We start from the raw sequence: 16,613 nt of genomic DNA on the forward strand, positions 1-16,613 counted from the left end.
GGTAAACCAGAGGGAGAGAGGAGTTGAAGGGTAGAGTGATAGAGTGGGATGTAAAGGTCGAGAGGAGGCTTGTGTGGAACAAACAAACCTGCAGAGTTCAGTACGTTAATGGAATTACAACAGAAAGTCCAGGAGATACTCAGCCATTCAGGAGAGAGAAACTGAAATAATGTTATGATTCTTTTTCAGATGTGACAGCACCAGAGGGGTTATACAGGAGATTGTCCAGAAGGAGCAGTTTAACGCGAAAGAGAGGCTAGAGGGACTGTGCTGTTTTCTTTGTTGAAGAGAAGGCTGATCGAGGGACACTCGCACTGAGGTAGACTCACAGCATGGCCTTCTTACAGGTGAGTATAGGTAAGCCCTCCCCTGAACAAACCAGCAGAGCCCTGGGAAAGCCTACACCCAGAATCTGATAAACAAGCCACATTCCAAACTCTATCATCTCATCTCAGACACACACAACAGTCATCTGTTCATGCCCAAACTGAGACCAAGCAGAAATAAATAGCTTCATGCAGGCTATAAAACTAAGCATACAGTCATATTAACAGCAAACTAATACTAACAGCACCAAACACATCCTCACAATTCACAGAATTGTTTTTGTATCATTTACACAGAATTTCTACTTAAAATACAACCCTGCTGCTCTGTTTTCAATTCAGAAGATTTTTTAGGGATGGGACACTTTCCTTTACCCTCTGATCTTCCTGATTTCTTAGCTCAGCCTGTACAATAGTTAGACTATCTGATAGAAACACAGCGCTTTCAGGGTGCCACGGCCACTCAGCGGTTAGCACTGCTACCTCACAGCGCCGTGGACCCGGGTTTGAATCCACTCTTGGGCGAATGTCTGTGTGGAGTTTGCATATTCTCCCAGTGCCTGCGTGGGGTTTTGCCCCACAGTCCAAAGATGTGCTGATAGGTGTATTGCCCGTGGGGTTACAGGGAGAAGGTAGCACGGGTGAGCAGATCATCAGAGGGTCGGTCAGGACTCAATAGGCTAATTTGTTTTTGAAATCATTCACATAATGTGGGCATCTCTGGCTAAGATTTATTGCCTGTCCCTAATTGCCCAGAGGGCAGTTAAGAATCAACCACATTGCTGTGGGTCTGGATTCACATGTAGGCCAGACCAGGTAAGGATGGCAGTTTCCTTCCCTAAAGGACGTTAGTGAATGAGATGGGATTTTCCAAAAATTGGCACGGTCATCATTAGACTTTTAATTCCAGATATTTATTGAATTCAAATTCCACCATCTACCTTGGCAGGATTTGAACCCAGATCCCCAGAACATTACTGGATCTCTGGATTAACAGCTCAGCAATAATATCATGAGGCCATTGCCTCCCACACTCTCCACATTTTGTGTGTTCTGTGTCAGTTAGGTGACACTGACTTCATCTGAATTCCACCTGTGTGCCATCACTTTGTAATCCTTAAACACTCTTTCTTGTTAAAAAAAAAATCGACTTGTTCAGGGATGTTAATACACATCTCTGGAGCTGTTCGGACTTGAACCCAGGCCTCCTCGCTCAGGGGTGGTGACACTACCACTATGTGACAAAAGCCCTCTTGTATCCTTTTATATCCTGGGCCAACAAAACTGTCAAACTCAGTTTGCTGTTTCCAATGGCCCCTGTCCACACACCTCCTCCAGCCAGATTCATTCTGGTGAATCAATCTTTCCAACTACTGACAAAAGGTGCAGCTTGAGGAGGAATCCAGCCCAGAACACCATGCACTTTCTCCTGGGTTTGGGAAGGAGTAATATACAGATCAATGGACAAGATTCTTGCTTCTGGAAAACACTTCTTTACAGACATAAACTCAGAAACGTGTCTATTCCTGCTCTGTGTGGCACTCTCTGTTCTCTGGTTCACTACAATTCACAGTCAGTCCAGGGTGAGAATAGGTCCACGGGTGGGAGCTGGCACGCTGTGATGCCATGATACCTATAGATGCCAGCGATCACACCTTATGAACAGTCCCTGAGCTGGGTGAGAGATTGGGTCCAGCCATCCCACCCTGGACTCTCAGCCTTAACTGATTCGGGGAAGAAACATCAAACATTAAGCCAACTCCACCTGGCTCTTAGACTCTAGGTTAATGAGTCCAAACAGAGTAATTTCCCGAGTCAGTGATCTGCAAAATATCTCCTCAGCAATTTTTTTTTTAAAGAAAGCACAAGTCTCCAAGGTAAGTTCCAGCCGCCCAGCATCTGACCCAGTTAGCTATTTGTTAAAGTCAATTAAACAGTTTAGTGTCTCTAATCTCAGGAAACACATTTAAAACTGTTCATGAACTGAATGGGCTACTAGGTTTTGCACTGCCCACTGAGATTCTCCCAGAGTAGGAAGGAAGTGTCCCTTCTCCTCTGATGACCATTGCAGTCCCAGTCAGAAACAACTGCTCTCTAAAGGCTGATGGAGTATCTCTCTGAGTCTGTGCTAGGCCATGTCATTGTGCCTCTCAGTTATCCGGTCTCTCTCCTTATGGTTTCCATTCCTCCCTTTTTCTGTCTCTGAAGCACAAAATTGTCTTTATTACTCGCTTCCATTCATCTCCATTTCACTGTCTCCATCTCTATCAATCCCACTGCTTTCTCTCTTCTCAGCGCTGACCCTCCAACAGTGCGGCGCTCCCTCGGCGCTGACCCTCCGACAGTGCGGCGCTCACGCGGCGCTGACCCTCCGACATTGCAAGCCGTACCTTGCTGGGTCAGCCATAAGGCCACTTATCCCGTGAGTTATGACTGACACCTGGGTGAACAGGTAAAGATATGATCGGCGATAGATTCCTTAGGCCGCTATTCTGCAGCCTGTTGCTATCTATGATCTAATCGCATATTTTACTTAAACATGGGCTGCACTGATAAAATTCTCACTCTGTTTTGGAATAGTTACATGCATGAGAGCAGTTGTTACAGAATGCCTCACAAACATGTATGTTTCCTATCAATTAAACTCCACTCTGGCTGATGTCCAACTCCAAATAGCATTCAAAGTTCAGAAACATCTCCGTTTCAAATCTCTCAAAGGAACACTCTCTTCACAAATTTTAGATTTAATCTGGAGGTTTTAACAGCACTGAAATCTGCTCTGTCCAGCTAGTGGCAGTGAGTCAAGGGAATTTTGTGAACACCTCCTGAAAGATCAATGGGAAGATGGGCAAATTGAGGTGGGGATAGAGACAGGAAAGAGACAGAAACAAACAGAGGCAGCTACAGACATGATAAACACTGAACCCCATCAGGAACAGTCCCAGAGAGAGTTACAGGGAAATAGGAAGGTGGAAAAGAGAGAGGAAGAGAGTGACACAGAGAGAGAGAGAGAGAGACAGAGACAGAGAGTGACACAGAGAGAGAGAGAGAGAGAGAGGCAGAGAGTGACACAGAGAGAGAGAGACAGAGAGTGACACAGAGAGAGAGAGAGAGTGACACAGAGAGAGAGAGAGACAGAGAGTGACACAGAGAGAGAGAGAGAGAGAGAGGCAGAGAGTGACACAGAGAGAGAGAGAGACAGAGAGTGACACAGAGAGAGAGAGAGTGACACAGAGAGAGAGAGAGACAGAGAGTGACACAGAGAGAGAGAGAGAGACAGAGAGTGACACAGAGAGAGAGAGAGAGAGACAGAGAGTGACACAGAGAGAGAGAGAGAGAGACAGAGAGAGACAGAGAGTGACACAGAGAGAGAGAGAGAGACAGAGAGTGACACAGAGAGAGAGAGAGAGAGAGAGACAGAGAGTGACACAGAGAGAGAGAGAGAGAGACAGAGAGTGACACAGAGAGAGAGAGACAGAGAGTGACAGAAAGAGAGAGACGGAGACAAAAAGAGAGAGAGAGATCGAGTGAAATGTTTAAAAAAGGACGTAGAGATAAACAGGCAGAGGCAAGACTTAGATCACTATCAGGACTTGCAGGAGAGGAAGAGAAAATCTGAACGGAGAAAAATCTGTTATTGACACAATAAAAGTGTGCAGCGCATGCTCACTATACTGTAACCTGTAACACACAGTAAGTCCAAAAATCAAATCTGAGGAGAAATCTGTGAGAGCATTGCCGGTCACTGTCATTAGATTGTCCATGCGCAGTTAGTGATGATCATGATGCTGAAGCCTCCGAAAGCTTGTGTTTTCAAATAAACCTGTTGGGCTATCACCTGGTATTGTGTGATTTCTGACCTGGTCCAGTAGCTGACTGCTCTCAGGGCGAGCTGGGGCCTTACCTGCTGGAACTCGGCATAGTTTGCAATCTCAAGGACAGCAAGAGTTCTGCTTTGATCCTTCAAGAGCTCAGAGACCGGCATTGCTGAGAGTCTAAACAGAACTGCTCCACACCACACCAACATTGGGCAAAACGAGAGAGAGAGAGAACTTTAACCTTTACTGGTCCACCTCACTCTCGGACTTTCAGCTCGTTAAGCCCCAGGCAGAAACAGCACGATGCTATTTTTAGTTTGTTCCCAGCCATTTGAAGATTAACTTCAGGGAAACAACTTTGTTAATGTTTACATCAGAGGCTTTGAAACAAAGAGTTGAGATTATGCAGGTCCCTTGTTTGTAGCGGGTCAGAGTTTGCACTGGGCTAGTGGTGCCAGGAGTGGAGAATGTGTAAAAAACGCCTTTCCCTTTCCCTCACCAACCCGTAAGTAATTCATCCCAAACTGAATCTTGCCCTCAATAAAAACCGAAAGAACTGCAAATGCTGTAAATCAGGAACAAAACAAAGTTGCTGGAAAAGCTCAGCAGGTCTTGCAGCATCTGTGAAGGAAAAAACAGAGTTAACGTTTCGGGTCCAGTGACCCTTCCTCAGAACTTGGACCCAAAACATTAACTGTGATTTCCACTTCACAGATGCTGCCAGATCTGCCGAGCTTCTCCAGCAACTGAGATAACATGGTGTGGAGCTGGATGAATACAGCAGGCCAAGCAGCATCAGAGGAGCAGGAAGGCTGACATCTCAGACCTGGACCCTTCTTCAGAAAATCTCTGATGCTGCTTGGCCTGCTGTGTTCATCCAGGTCCACACCTTGTTATCTCAGATTCTCCAGTATCTGCAGTTCCAACCTTCTTCAGCAACTTCTGTTTTTAAATCCTGCCTTCAGTGCTCTGAGACACCTCACACAGAATCGTGTCCAGGTACAGGAAAGGATTTCGACCTGACTGGTGAATTACCCTCCAGACTCCTGTATCACACCGCTTCCAGTTCTGGAACTGTACCATGAATCAGCAAATCTGCAAAGTTAAATGTTGGGCCTCACATTCTTCACTTCCCACATGGAAGTGTAATACATTCACACGGGGTTCATGGCGCTAGTCAGCCGCATGCCTTTGTTGTTGTTCTGTGGGGGGGTTGACATTCAGACAGGGTAAGTCTTGATGTTAAAAGTCCCCAGAGATTTCGTAAAGGGCCTTCTGAATTTCACAACCACACAGTGGGAATCGGAGCATTAGCCTCAGTACAAACACACTCAGCTAGAGAACTTCTTTATTAGTAATTTCCGATGGACAGCCAAATGCACCGAATGTTAGTACAGCTGTCCTGTGGCTGTCCTCAGCGAGTCCCTAACTACCAGCCATTTCAGACCCAGCCTCCTGCACACACTTTACTAAACATTGCCCCATCAGATTTGGCAGTTTGATCTCAAAGTCTGCTGTCAGTCGCTAAGCATGGGTTTTCTGAAGAAGACTCCAGACCCAAAACATCAGCTATCCTGTTCCTCTGATACTGCTTGGCCTGCTGTGTTCATCCAGCTCTACACCTTGTTGTCTCAGATTCTCCAGCATCTGCAGTTCCTACCATCTCTAAACATAGTCTGATCTCCTGAGATAACAAAGTGTGGAGCTGGATGAACACAGCAGGCCAAGCAGCATCTCAGGAGCAGAAAAGCTGACGTTTCAGGCCTACACCCTTCATCAGAGAGGGGGATGGGGTGAGGGTTCTGGAATAAATAGGGACGGAGGGGGAGGCGGACCTAAGATGGAGAGAAAAGAAGATAGGTAGAGAGGAGAGTATAGGTGAGGAGGTAGGGCGGGGATAGATCAGTCCAGGGAAGACGGACAGGTCAAGGAGGCCGGATGAGGTGGTAGGTAGGAAATGAAGGTACGGCTTGGAGGTGGGAGGAAGGGATGGGTGAGAGGAAGAACAGGTGAGGGAAGCGGAGACAAGCTGGGCTGGTTGTGTGGTGCAGTGGTGGGGGGGGGGGGAGGGGATGAACTGGGCTGGTTTTGGGATGCAGTAGGGGAAGGGGAGATTTTGAAGCTTGTGAAGTCCACATTGATACCATCAGGCTGCAGGGCTCCCAAGCGGAATATGAGTTGCTGTTCCTGCAACCTTCGGGTGGCATCATTGTGGCACTGCAGGAGGCTCATGATGGACGTGTCATCTGAGGAATGGGAGGGGGAGTTAAAATGGTTTGCGACTGGGAGGTGCAGTTGTTTGTTGCGAACTGAGCGGAGGTGTTCTGCAAAGCGGTCCCCAAGGCTCCGCTTGGTTTCCCCAATGTAGAGGTAGCCACACCGGGTACAATGGATGCAGTATACCACATTGGCAGATGTGCAGGTGAACATCTGCTTAATATGGAAAGTCATCTTGGGGCCTGGGATAGGGGTGAGGGAGGAGGTGTGGGGGCAAGTGTAGCACTTCCTGCGGTTGCAGGGGAAGGTGCCGGGTGTGGTGGGGTTGGAGGGGAGCGTGGAGCGGACAAGGGAGTCGCGAGGAGAGTGGTCTCTCCGGAAGGCAGACAAGGGTGGGGATGGAAAAATGGCTTGGGTGGTGGGGTCGGATTGTAGATGGCGGAAGTGTCGGAGGATGATGCGTTGTATCCGGACGTTGCTGGGGTGGTACGTGAGAACAAGGGGGATCCTCTGGGGGCGGTTGTGGCGGGGGCGGGGTGGGAGGGATGTGTTGCGGGAAATACGGGAGACGCAGTCAAGGGCGTTCTCGACCACTGCGGGGGAAAGTTGCGGTCCTTGAAGAACGTGGACATCTGGGATATGCAGGAGTGGGACGCCTCATCCTGGGAGCAGATGCGGCGGAGGCGGAGGAATTGGGAATAGGGGATGGAATTTTTGCAGGAGGGTGGGTGGGAAGAGGTGTATTCTAGGTAGCTGTGGGAGTCGGTGGGCTTGAAATGGACATCAGTTTCTAGCTGGTTGCCTGAGAGGGAGACTGAGAGGTCCAGGAAGGTGAGGGATGTGCTGGAGATGGCCCAGGTGAACTGAAGGTTGGGGTGGAACGTGTTGGTGAAGTGGATGAACTGTTCGAGCTCCTCTGGAGAGCAAGAGGCGGCGCCGATTCAGTCATCAATGTAACGGAGGAAGGGGTGGGGTTTGGGGCCTGTGTAGGTGTGGAGCACGCCCTCCACCTCCTCTAGGACATCCAATTCCCTGGCCCCCAACACCTCATTTTCACCATGGACATCTAGTCCCTATACACCTGTATTCCTCATGCAGATGGCCTCAAGGCCCTCCACTTCTTCCTGTCCCGCAGGCCCGACCAGTCCCCCTCCACTGACACCCTCATCCGCCTAGCCGAACTCGTCCTCACCCTCAACAACTTCTCTTTCGATTTCTCCCACTTCCTATAGACAAAGGGGGTGGCCATGGGCACCCGCATGGGCCCAAGCTATGCCTCCCCACCTATACTCTCTCCACCTATCTTCTTTTCTCTCCATCTTCGGTCCGCCTCCCCCTCTCTCCCTATTTTTTCCAGAACCCTCACCCCATCCCCCTCTCTGATGAAGGGTCTAGGCCCAAAACATCAGCTTTTGTGCTCCTGAGACGCTGCTGGGCCTGCTGTGTTCATCCAGCTTCACACTTTATTATCTTGGATTCTCCAGCATCTGCAGTTCCCATTATCACTCATAGTCCGATCTCCTAACTGGTTTTCCGGCATACCCCAAACCTAGGAGTCATTAACTGAACTGTGATGAATTTTTATTTTTTTTTACTTATTTATGACTCCCATCACTAATTTCGGTGCTGTAGCATGGTGACTTATCAAACTTTTCCCCACTGTTTTTGTAAAAATTTACGTGGCAATAAATTGCTATTCTACTCTGAGCCAGGAAGAAGAATTTCTGTAACAACTTATTCAGCACTTTCCCTACACTGTGTCCAATTCATTGATCTAGTTTGCCTTTCAATCTGTTTCAGCTCATTGATATCATTGGTTCTGGTTGAGAAAGTGATCAGTCTGTGCTGTTCACACCAAAGGTTACTGGGGAGGATGCATTTGAGGGGAGAGGGCTTGGTTAGAAAGTGGAGTTAAGACTCCCATTTTATTGAATGGCAGAGCTGGGCTGATGGGCTGAATAGTCTCCTCCTGCTCCTAATTCAGATGTTTCTATGCAGGAGAGAACGTTATAGAGGTTGTAGTGGGTCCAAAATTGACACCAGCCTTCCCAGTTGTCCAACAGTACGACCCTGTTCTTTCATGGTGGAATTATGGCGAAATGAGCCTGGCACCATGCATGTAGTGAATTGGCTGAGGCAGGCTATGTACAAACAGGTAGCATCAGTGCATGTCTGAATGCAGGAGAAGTCTTCAGGGGACAGACAATAAATGTGAGCCTGGTCAGTGACAGTCTCACCCCACAAACACACAGCAGCGATTACAGCAAATGACAGGCAGAGTGATCAGTCACACAGCACACAGTAACCGAGTCTCTGAGAGATGGGAATAAAAGGTGGGGAGCAGTGACTCTGCACTCCAGTAACCAGTACACACTCAGTCAGTGAGTTTCCCATATCGAGCTGGCCTGAGCCCTTGGCAATAACCTCCCAAAGTAAAATCATAGAAAATGTGACAGTGAGACTGCAAGAAAGGCAATGTTCCCATCCATCTCATCACTGCATCTAACTTCTTTCATAAATTTTGATCAAGTTATTTTGGCAGCAATGAGAGTGTCAGACAAATATAACAAGTGTTGGTTGGTACGAGCTGGCAGCTTCAACACTGTGGATCTGTCTAATACTGACAGGAAGAATAGGCCTTAGCTGTGCTGTGGGTGATCTCCCTCATTCTTTGGGACAACTTCTCTGCTTTCATGCTGACAACACGGCTGATTAAATAGGTGACACTTTCTCAAACTAGGTCCATCCTGGATGTGAGAAATTGAAACAGTTGCTCCCGCTGCAGTTATTCCCAAGTCATAACCATGCACCTCTGACAGTCTTGACTTTCTGACCTAGGGATAATGTGAGGCTTTCTGCCCAATGGGAATGGGCTGTGACTACCCCTGTTAGCAATGTGGCTGATGGTATTCTCCCAAACCCTCCGACTGGGCAATAACATGCCTACCTTCAGTGGGCAACAGACCCTTTCTCATATGAAACTGCAGGATCCTATGAAACACCCTTTTTCCACTTGTGAACTACCCTAAGTTGACTGCAATGCCAAGCCAGGTTTGTCCAGTCTCCATGGCCTCACAGTTGATGAAATCCCATTCACTAAGCCACCAAGTTTACCTTGGTTCAGTGGGTGTCACTGTCTCTAGAGTCAATGCCTATGAGTCTTGTTTCAGAGGCTGGAGGCCCATATCTTGGCTTACTGTACTGTCAGAGGGGCCAGTCTGAAGACGAGACATTAAACTGCCTCACCCACACACTCAGCAGGACGAGGAAGAACCCAGGTGTGATGTGGAAGAAGGCGAGTGTTATATGTGTTGCAATGCCAGCTATTATCAGCCTGAGGTTGGGGTAATTTGCTACCACCTACTTTATAACAGGGTACGTGGCCCAGTTGCTTCACAATAAGAGAAGTAAACCAGAAGTCTTAAAGAGAAGCAGCTTTGTCTTAAACAAGGTGATACTCACTGCATGATAGCAATCTCAACCTTTCTCCACCCAAGTCCTTAGGTGCTAAATTGCCCAAAGTGTCCAGGGATATGCAGGCTAGGTAGGCTGGCCATGGGAAATGCAGGGTTACAGGGATCGGGTAGGGGGATGGGTCTGGTTGGGATGTGGTGCAGAGGGGCGCTGTGCACTTGATGAGCTGAATGGGCTATTTCCAAACTGTAGGGTTCCTATGATTCTTAACAAGCTCAATACATATCCACCAATTAAGCAGTTATAACAATGCTGTTTGAGGGATTTTGCTCTGTATAGTTTGACTGCCAGGGCTCCTCCAAGAAAACAGTGACTAGTTGAAAAGATGCACTGCAGAAATTCACTAAAGATCCTCAGGCAGCGCCTTCCAAACCCACGGCCACTTCCATCTCAAAGGACAAGGGCAGCAGACAGATGGGAACACCACCCCCTGCAAGTTCCCCTCCAAACCACTCGCCATCCTGTCTTGGAAATAAATCACCATTCCTTCGGTGACTATGGGTCAGAATCCTGGAATTCCCTCTCTAATAACATTGTGGGTCTACCTGCAACACATGGATGCAGCGGTTCAAGAAGGCAGCTCACCACCACCTTCTCAAGGGGCGACCAGGGACAGGCAATTAACGTTGACCCAGCCAGAAATACCCACATTCCATACATAAATTTAAAAAGTATTTCACTGGCTGTAACGGATGTCCCGAGGATGTGTATTATAAAAATGCAACCTATTCTTTCGATTGTGATGTGGCTTTGAAGAACATCACTGCCTTTCTAGGCCTCCCTATTCCTCAGGAATGACTGATGGTGCAGTCCTGGGCCTCCAGCTCCCTAGCCCAGAGGCAGAGAGTTACCCACTTTCACACGTGAGAAACATAGTACATAGAACGGTACAGCACAGTACAGGCCCTTCAGCCCAGGATGTTGTGCCAAACTTTGAAGCTAATCTTAAGGTCTATCTAACTCCACCCCTACCTTATACTATCATCCATATGCCTATCTAATAGCCACCTAAATGCCCCTAATGAGGCCGACTCCACTACCCTCTCCAGCAATGAATTCCATGCCCCGATACTCTCTGAGTAAAGAACCTACCTCTGACGTCTCCCCTATATCTCCCCTCCACTCACTTTAAAACTAAGTCCCCTCGTAATAGTTACGTCCACCCGAGGAAAAAGTCTCTGGCTGTCTATTCCTTCTATACCTCTGATCATTTTGTACACCTCTATCAAGTCACCTCTCATCCTTCGTTGTTCTAAAGAGAAAAGCCCTAGCTCTCTCAACCTTTCCTCATATTCCAGGCAGCATCCTGGTAAATCTCCTCTGCAGCTTTTCCAACGCTTCCACATTTTTCTGTAATGAGGCGACCAGAACTGGACACAATACTCCAGAAGTGGCCGAACCAGGCTTATGTATAGATGGAGCCTAACTTCACGGCTCTTGAACTCAATCCCTCTATTAATGAAAGCTGACACACCATACGACTTCTTAACAACTCTATCGACCTGGGTGGCAGCTTTCAGGGAACTGTGGACATGAACCCCAAGATCCCTCTGCTCCTCCACACTGCCAAGAATCTTTCTGTTAACCCTGTATTCTGCTTTCAAGTTTGTTCTTCCAAAATGAATCACCTCACACTTTTCAGGGTTAAACTCCATCTGCCACTTCCCAGCCCAGCTCTGCATCCTGAAAATGCCAAAGTTCCAGCCAACACCATCAAGTGAGTGCTCAGCAGAAGTGATGGCACCTCTCCCAAAATCCTATCTCAGACAACAGCAGAGATCAATGATTGAAACTGGAGTGTGAGATTCTCACTGCTGATCACCTGAAATAGCATATTCATGTGACTGTAACCAAGCACGACCAGAGACAGAATCAATGAGGAATCAATATTCCAACCCCAAAGATACAAAATGGGAGATAAAGATAGCAATTAGTTTCCAAGTGACCTGTGGAGGGGCCCATTCACCAATTTTCAATTCCGCAACTTTCACCAGCTGAACAATAAATCATAGGATAGATCAATCACTCACAACAGAGCCAATATGAGTTCAATTCCAAGTGAAATCAAAAACATTGATCATGAACAAGTATGACAGTCGATCAGTATGTTGTTAAAACAGAATTTGTAATGAGAAACTGCATGGGAAAAACCAATTTCCACTCAGTCATACACCTTGAATAGTAAGGTGTACTCCTCCGAATAATCTAATCAGCATTCCTAGTTTGGAAATACATCTTCTGGTGCAGAGAATTAAACATTGTTTTCTGCAAGGAAGTTCTTTATTAAAAATAGATTCTCCCTAAGTCCAACTTTGCAGTCCTCCAAGAGGAGAACTGATAATATTTGAGGTACTTACAGTGTTTGGTGCCTGAAGAGTGGGGTCAGCGAATCCCAGAATGTCATCATTGTAGCTGGATTCAAGACTAATTATATCATCGATCACATCATCTATCTAGGAACAGAGAGGGCAGTTAACAAGGCAGTGAGTGGACTGCAGTGAAACCCCAACCCAATGATAGTACACCAAACAGATATCAGAGCCATTGACACTGGTCTAAATCACATTAACAGAGGCAAAATGATGTCCAGGACAGGGACGAGTATGGACAAGCCCCTTTATTTAAATTGAATTTCTTGTTAATTTGCAAACCCCCTGGACACAAATTGGTCAATACCTCTCGTCCTGGATTGGAGCCAATGTTGAGCATGGCCATTGGGCTGTTGGGAGCGCTGTTTCCAGTAGAGCTAGACATCACATGATCATTTCTGAGACCAGGGGAGACAGCTGAAGGCTGTACAGGGTGCGAGTGTCCCATCGACAGGGGTTGAGCAGCAAACTTGTTGCCCAACGTAGTGGAGAGATACTGTTTCACCTGCTGCCTCTGTGATTGCTGGATATGATACTTTGTGGGATTCTCCAAGTGAGTCTCGACCTGCAGGAGGAAGGATATTTGTCAGTACGTTACAAACCCACAAACTGCAGGAATCTTCTCAAAACAGCCTATCAGTAATAATCCTGGAACAGCAAAACAGTGCGGCGCTCCCTCAGCACTGACCCCCGATAGCACAGTGCCCCCTCAGCACTGATCCCCCGACAGCACGGCGCTCCCTCAGCACTGACCCTCCGACAGCGCGGCGCTCCCTCAGCACTGACCCTCCGACAGTGCGGCGCTCCCTCAGCACTGACCCTCCGACAGTGCGGCGCTCCCTCAGCACTGACCCTCCGACAGTGCGGCGCTCCCTCAGCACTGACCCTCCGACAGTGCGGCGCTCCCTCAGCACTGACCCTCCGACAGTGCGGCGCTCCCTCAGCACTGACCCTCCGACAGTGCAGCGCTCCCGCAGCACTGACCCCCCCGACGGCACGGCTCTCCCTCAGCACTGACCCCCCCGACAGCACGGCTCTCCCTCAGCACTGACCCGCCGACAGTGCAGTGCTCCCTCAGCACTGACGGCCCGACAGCGCGGCGCTCCCTCAGCACTGATGGCCCAACAGCGCGGCGCTCCCTCAGCACTGACCCTCCAAAAGTGCCCACTCCCTCAGCACTGACCGCCCGACAGCGCGGCGCTCCATCAGCACTGACCCTCCGACAGTGCGGCGCTCCCTCAGCACTGACCCCCCCCCGACGGCACGGCACTCCCTCAGCACTGACCCTCCGACAGTGCGGCACTCCCTCAGCACTGACCCCCCCCCGACGGCACGGCACTCCCTCAGCACTGACCCTCCGACAGTGCGGCACTCCCTCAGCACTGACCCTCCGACAGTGCGGCACTCCCTCAGCACTGACCCTCCGACGGCACGGCTCTCCCTCAGCACTGACCCCCCCGGCGGCACGGCTCTCCCTCAGCACTGACCCTCCGACGGCACGGCTCTCCCTCAGCACTGACCCCCCCCGGCGGCACAGCTCTCCCTCAGCACTGACCCCCCCGGCGGCACGGCTCTCCCTCAGCACTGACCCCGCCGGCGGCACGGCTCTCCCTCAGCTCTGACCCTCCGACAGTGCAGTGCTCCCTCAGCACTGACCCTTCGACAGTGCAACGCTCCCTCAGCACTGACCCTCCGACAGTGCGGCGCTCCCTCAGCACTGACCGCCCGACAGTGCGGCTCTCCCTCAGCACTGACCGCCCGACAGTGCAACACTCCCTCAGCACTGACCCTCCGACAGTGCGGCGCTCCCTCAGCATTGACCGCCCGACAGTGCGGCGCTCCCTCAGCATTGACCGCCCGACAGTGCGGCGCTCCCTCAGCACTGACCCCCCCCCGACGGCATGGCTCTCCCTCACCACTGACCCCCCGACAGTGCGGCACTCCCTCAGCACTGACCCTCCGACTGTGTGGCACTCCCTCAGCACTGACCCTCCGACAGTGCGGCACTCCCTCAGCACTGATCCTCCGACAGTGCGGCACTCCCTCAGCACTGACCCCCCCGGCGGCACGGCTCTCCCTCAGCACTGACCCTCCGACGGCACTGCTCTCCCTCAGCACTGACCCCCCCGGCGGCACGGCTCTCCCTCAGCACTGACCCCCCCGGCGGCACGGCTCTCCCTCAGCACTGACCCTCCGACAGTGCGACGCTCCCTCAGCACTGACCCCCCGACAACGCGGCTGTCCCTCAGCACTGGCCCTCCGACAGTGCGGCGCTCCCTCAGCACTGGCCCTCCGACAGTGCGGCGCTCCCTCAGCACTGGCCCTCCGACAGTGCGGCGCTCCCTCAGCACTGACCCTCCACAGTGCGGCGCTCCCTCAGCACTGACCCTTTCACAGTGCCCGCTCCCTCAGCACTGACCCCCCGACAGCGCGGCTCTCCCTCAGCACTGACCCTCCGACAGTGCCCGCTCCCTCAGCACTGACCCCCCGACAGTGCGGCACTCCCTAAGCACTGACTCTCCGATAGTGCCCACTCCCTCAGCACTGACCCTCCGACAGTGCCCACTCCCTCAGCACTGACCCTCCGACAGTGCCCACTCCCTCAGCACTGACCTTCCGACAGTGCCCACTCCCTCAGCACTGACCCTCCAACGGTGCGGCACTCCCTCAGCACTGACCCTCAGACAGTGCAGTGCTCTCTCAGTACTGATCCCCCGACAACACAGCGCTCCCTCAGCATTGATCCTCCAATAGCAGCGGTGTTCCCTCAGCACTGGCCCTCAGATAATGTCCATCCCCTCAGAACTTACCCCAAGAGAGCTTTGTTCAATTTTATGTTGATATCTCATTTCCACTCATTTCAGACACAAGTGCATGCAGTTCTAGCTGATAAAGGATAAGAGTGAAATGGAGTCGTCCGCAGGCCCTGAGCGAGGATGGCCAGCAGCTTAGTGCGAAGATCGCTACTGGTTGAGAACCACTGGAGCCCAGTCAAACCACTTGGAAGCCCTTATAGAAAGACTGTAATGTCTTTTTCACTTTATTTCTTATTCTCCACATTTACACAATGTACATCTGTAATGTAGTGTAACTTTTTTTGAATTTTCTCTACAATTTGTAGCCAAGATTGTACCTGGGTATTTTGTAGTGGTGACACTGTACACTTTTCACTGCCCTCCTGTTCTTTGTAACTGGACAAAACATGAGAATAAACTGAATTCTAAACTGTAAACAAGAGGTAGAGAAGATAGGAAAAGTAACTTCTTCTTATGTGTCACAATGAACTGTGCAGCATGATGGTGCTGGAGACACATTTGTTAGAAGAATATATTACCGCACAGTTGGAAATTCCAAGCATAGACTTCCTTTATCTCATTTAATCATCCCCTTCCCAATCATTGCTGTGGTCACAGAAGTTCTCCATTTCATCATTGAATGTCACCCTCTGATGAAGGGGTTAAATCTGGCTTTGTCCTGTTTCAGGAACTCGAGCTGACTCTCCAACGCACACTGACCTTTTACACATAAACAAACAATCTTACTCAGGACTTGGCATCCAATAATCTCAATTGCAGCACATGAGCGCTCCTGGTCCTGGCCTGACAGTAAGAGATCCACATCTATATTTATACCAAGGGCTCAAAAATCTGGCATTTAAATCTTCATGTGATACAGGGGTCTGCTTGTCTTTTGGTAGTAGAGAAGCCACTGGGGAGTCATTGTAGAGGGAGCTTGCTGTCCCTGTTTTGGAGCTTTACTCTGGACTCCCTAAGCACTGACTCTCCGATAGTGCCCACTCCCTCAGCACTGACCCTCCGACAGTGCCCACTCCCTCAGCACTGACCCTCCAACGGTGCGGCACTCCCTCAGCACTGACCCTCAGACAGTGCAGTGCTGTCCTGGGAGTGATTCACGGCAACAGTGTAGTGGTAGCTTTATCTTTCTCTATTCATTCATGGGATGAGGGCGTCACTAGCCAGCCTGCACTTACTGCCAATCCCTAAGTTTCTCATTCCTGGAACTGTTCTTCTAAATCACATCTGCACTCTCCCCAATGCATTTACATCTCTCCTATAATGTGGTGCCCAGAACAAAGCTCCAGCTGAGGTCTAATCAGTGTCTTGTACATGTCACCCCCCCTTCCTCTTGTACTCCATGCCCCAGTTAACAAAGCCAAACAAAATGATCTGCTTTATTAACTGCTTTCTCTCTGTCAAAGGAAGTGAACAATTCCTGCTCTCGCTCTCCACTTACACCGCACCCAATGCTCCAATCCCTCCCTCCCACTCCCAGCTCCCGTTCCCAATTCCAAACCCAATTCCTATTCACCTTAACACGGAAATAAATGATTGCTTTATGCTTCCCCGAGTCTGATTCCTTATCCTGCCTCCCTGACCTGGTGAAAGGCC

General features: G+C 49.9%; 1 protein-coding gene across 5 annotated transcripts in view; it reads right to left on the reverse strand.

The window, feature by feature from the left end:
- Positions 1-16,613, reverse strand: part of tfeb (transcription factor EB) — a 124,445-nt gene that overhangs the window by 16,392 nt on the left and 91,440 nt on the right. For all 5 annotated transcript variants that reach the window (XM_048553490.2, XM_048553492.2, XM_048553491.2 and 2 more), the window contains 2 exons: positions 12,512-12,769; positions 12,193-12,288 (listed from right to left, as the gene is read on the reverse strand). In XM_048553490.2, coding sequence (XP_048409447.1) covers positions 12,193-12,288; positions 12,512-12,769 — 354 coding nt within the window. The remainder of the gene's footprint in view (positions 1-12,192; positions 12,289-12,511; positions 12,770-16,613) is intronic.

This window comes from Stegostoma tigrinum, chromosome 21 (genome assembly GCF_030684315.1).
Source record: "Stegostoma tigrinum isolate sSteTig4 chromosome 21, sSteTig4.hap1, whole genome shotgun sequence".
Taxonomy (NCBI): Eukaryota; Metazoa; Chordata; class Chondrichthyes; order Orectolobiformes; family Stegostomatidae; genus Stegostoma; species Stegostoma tigrinum.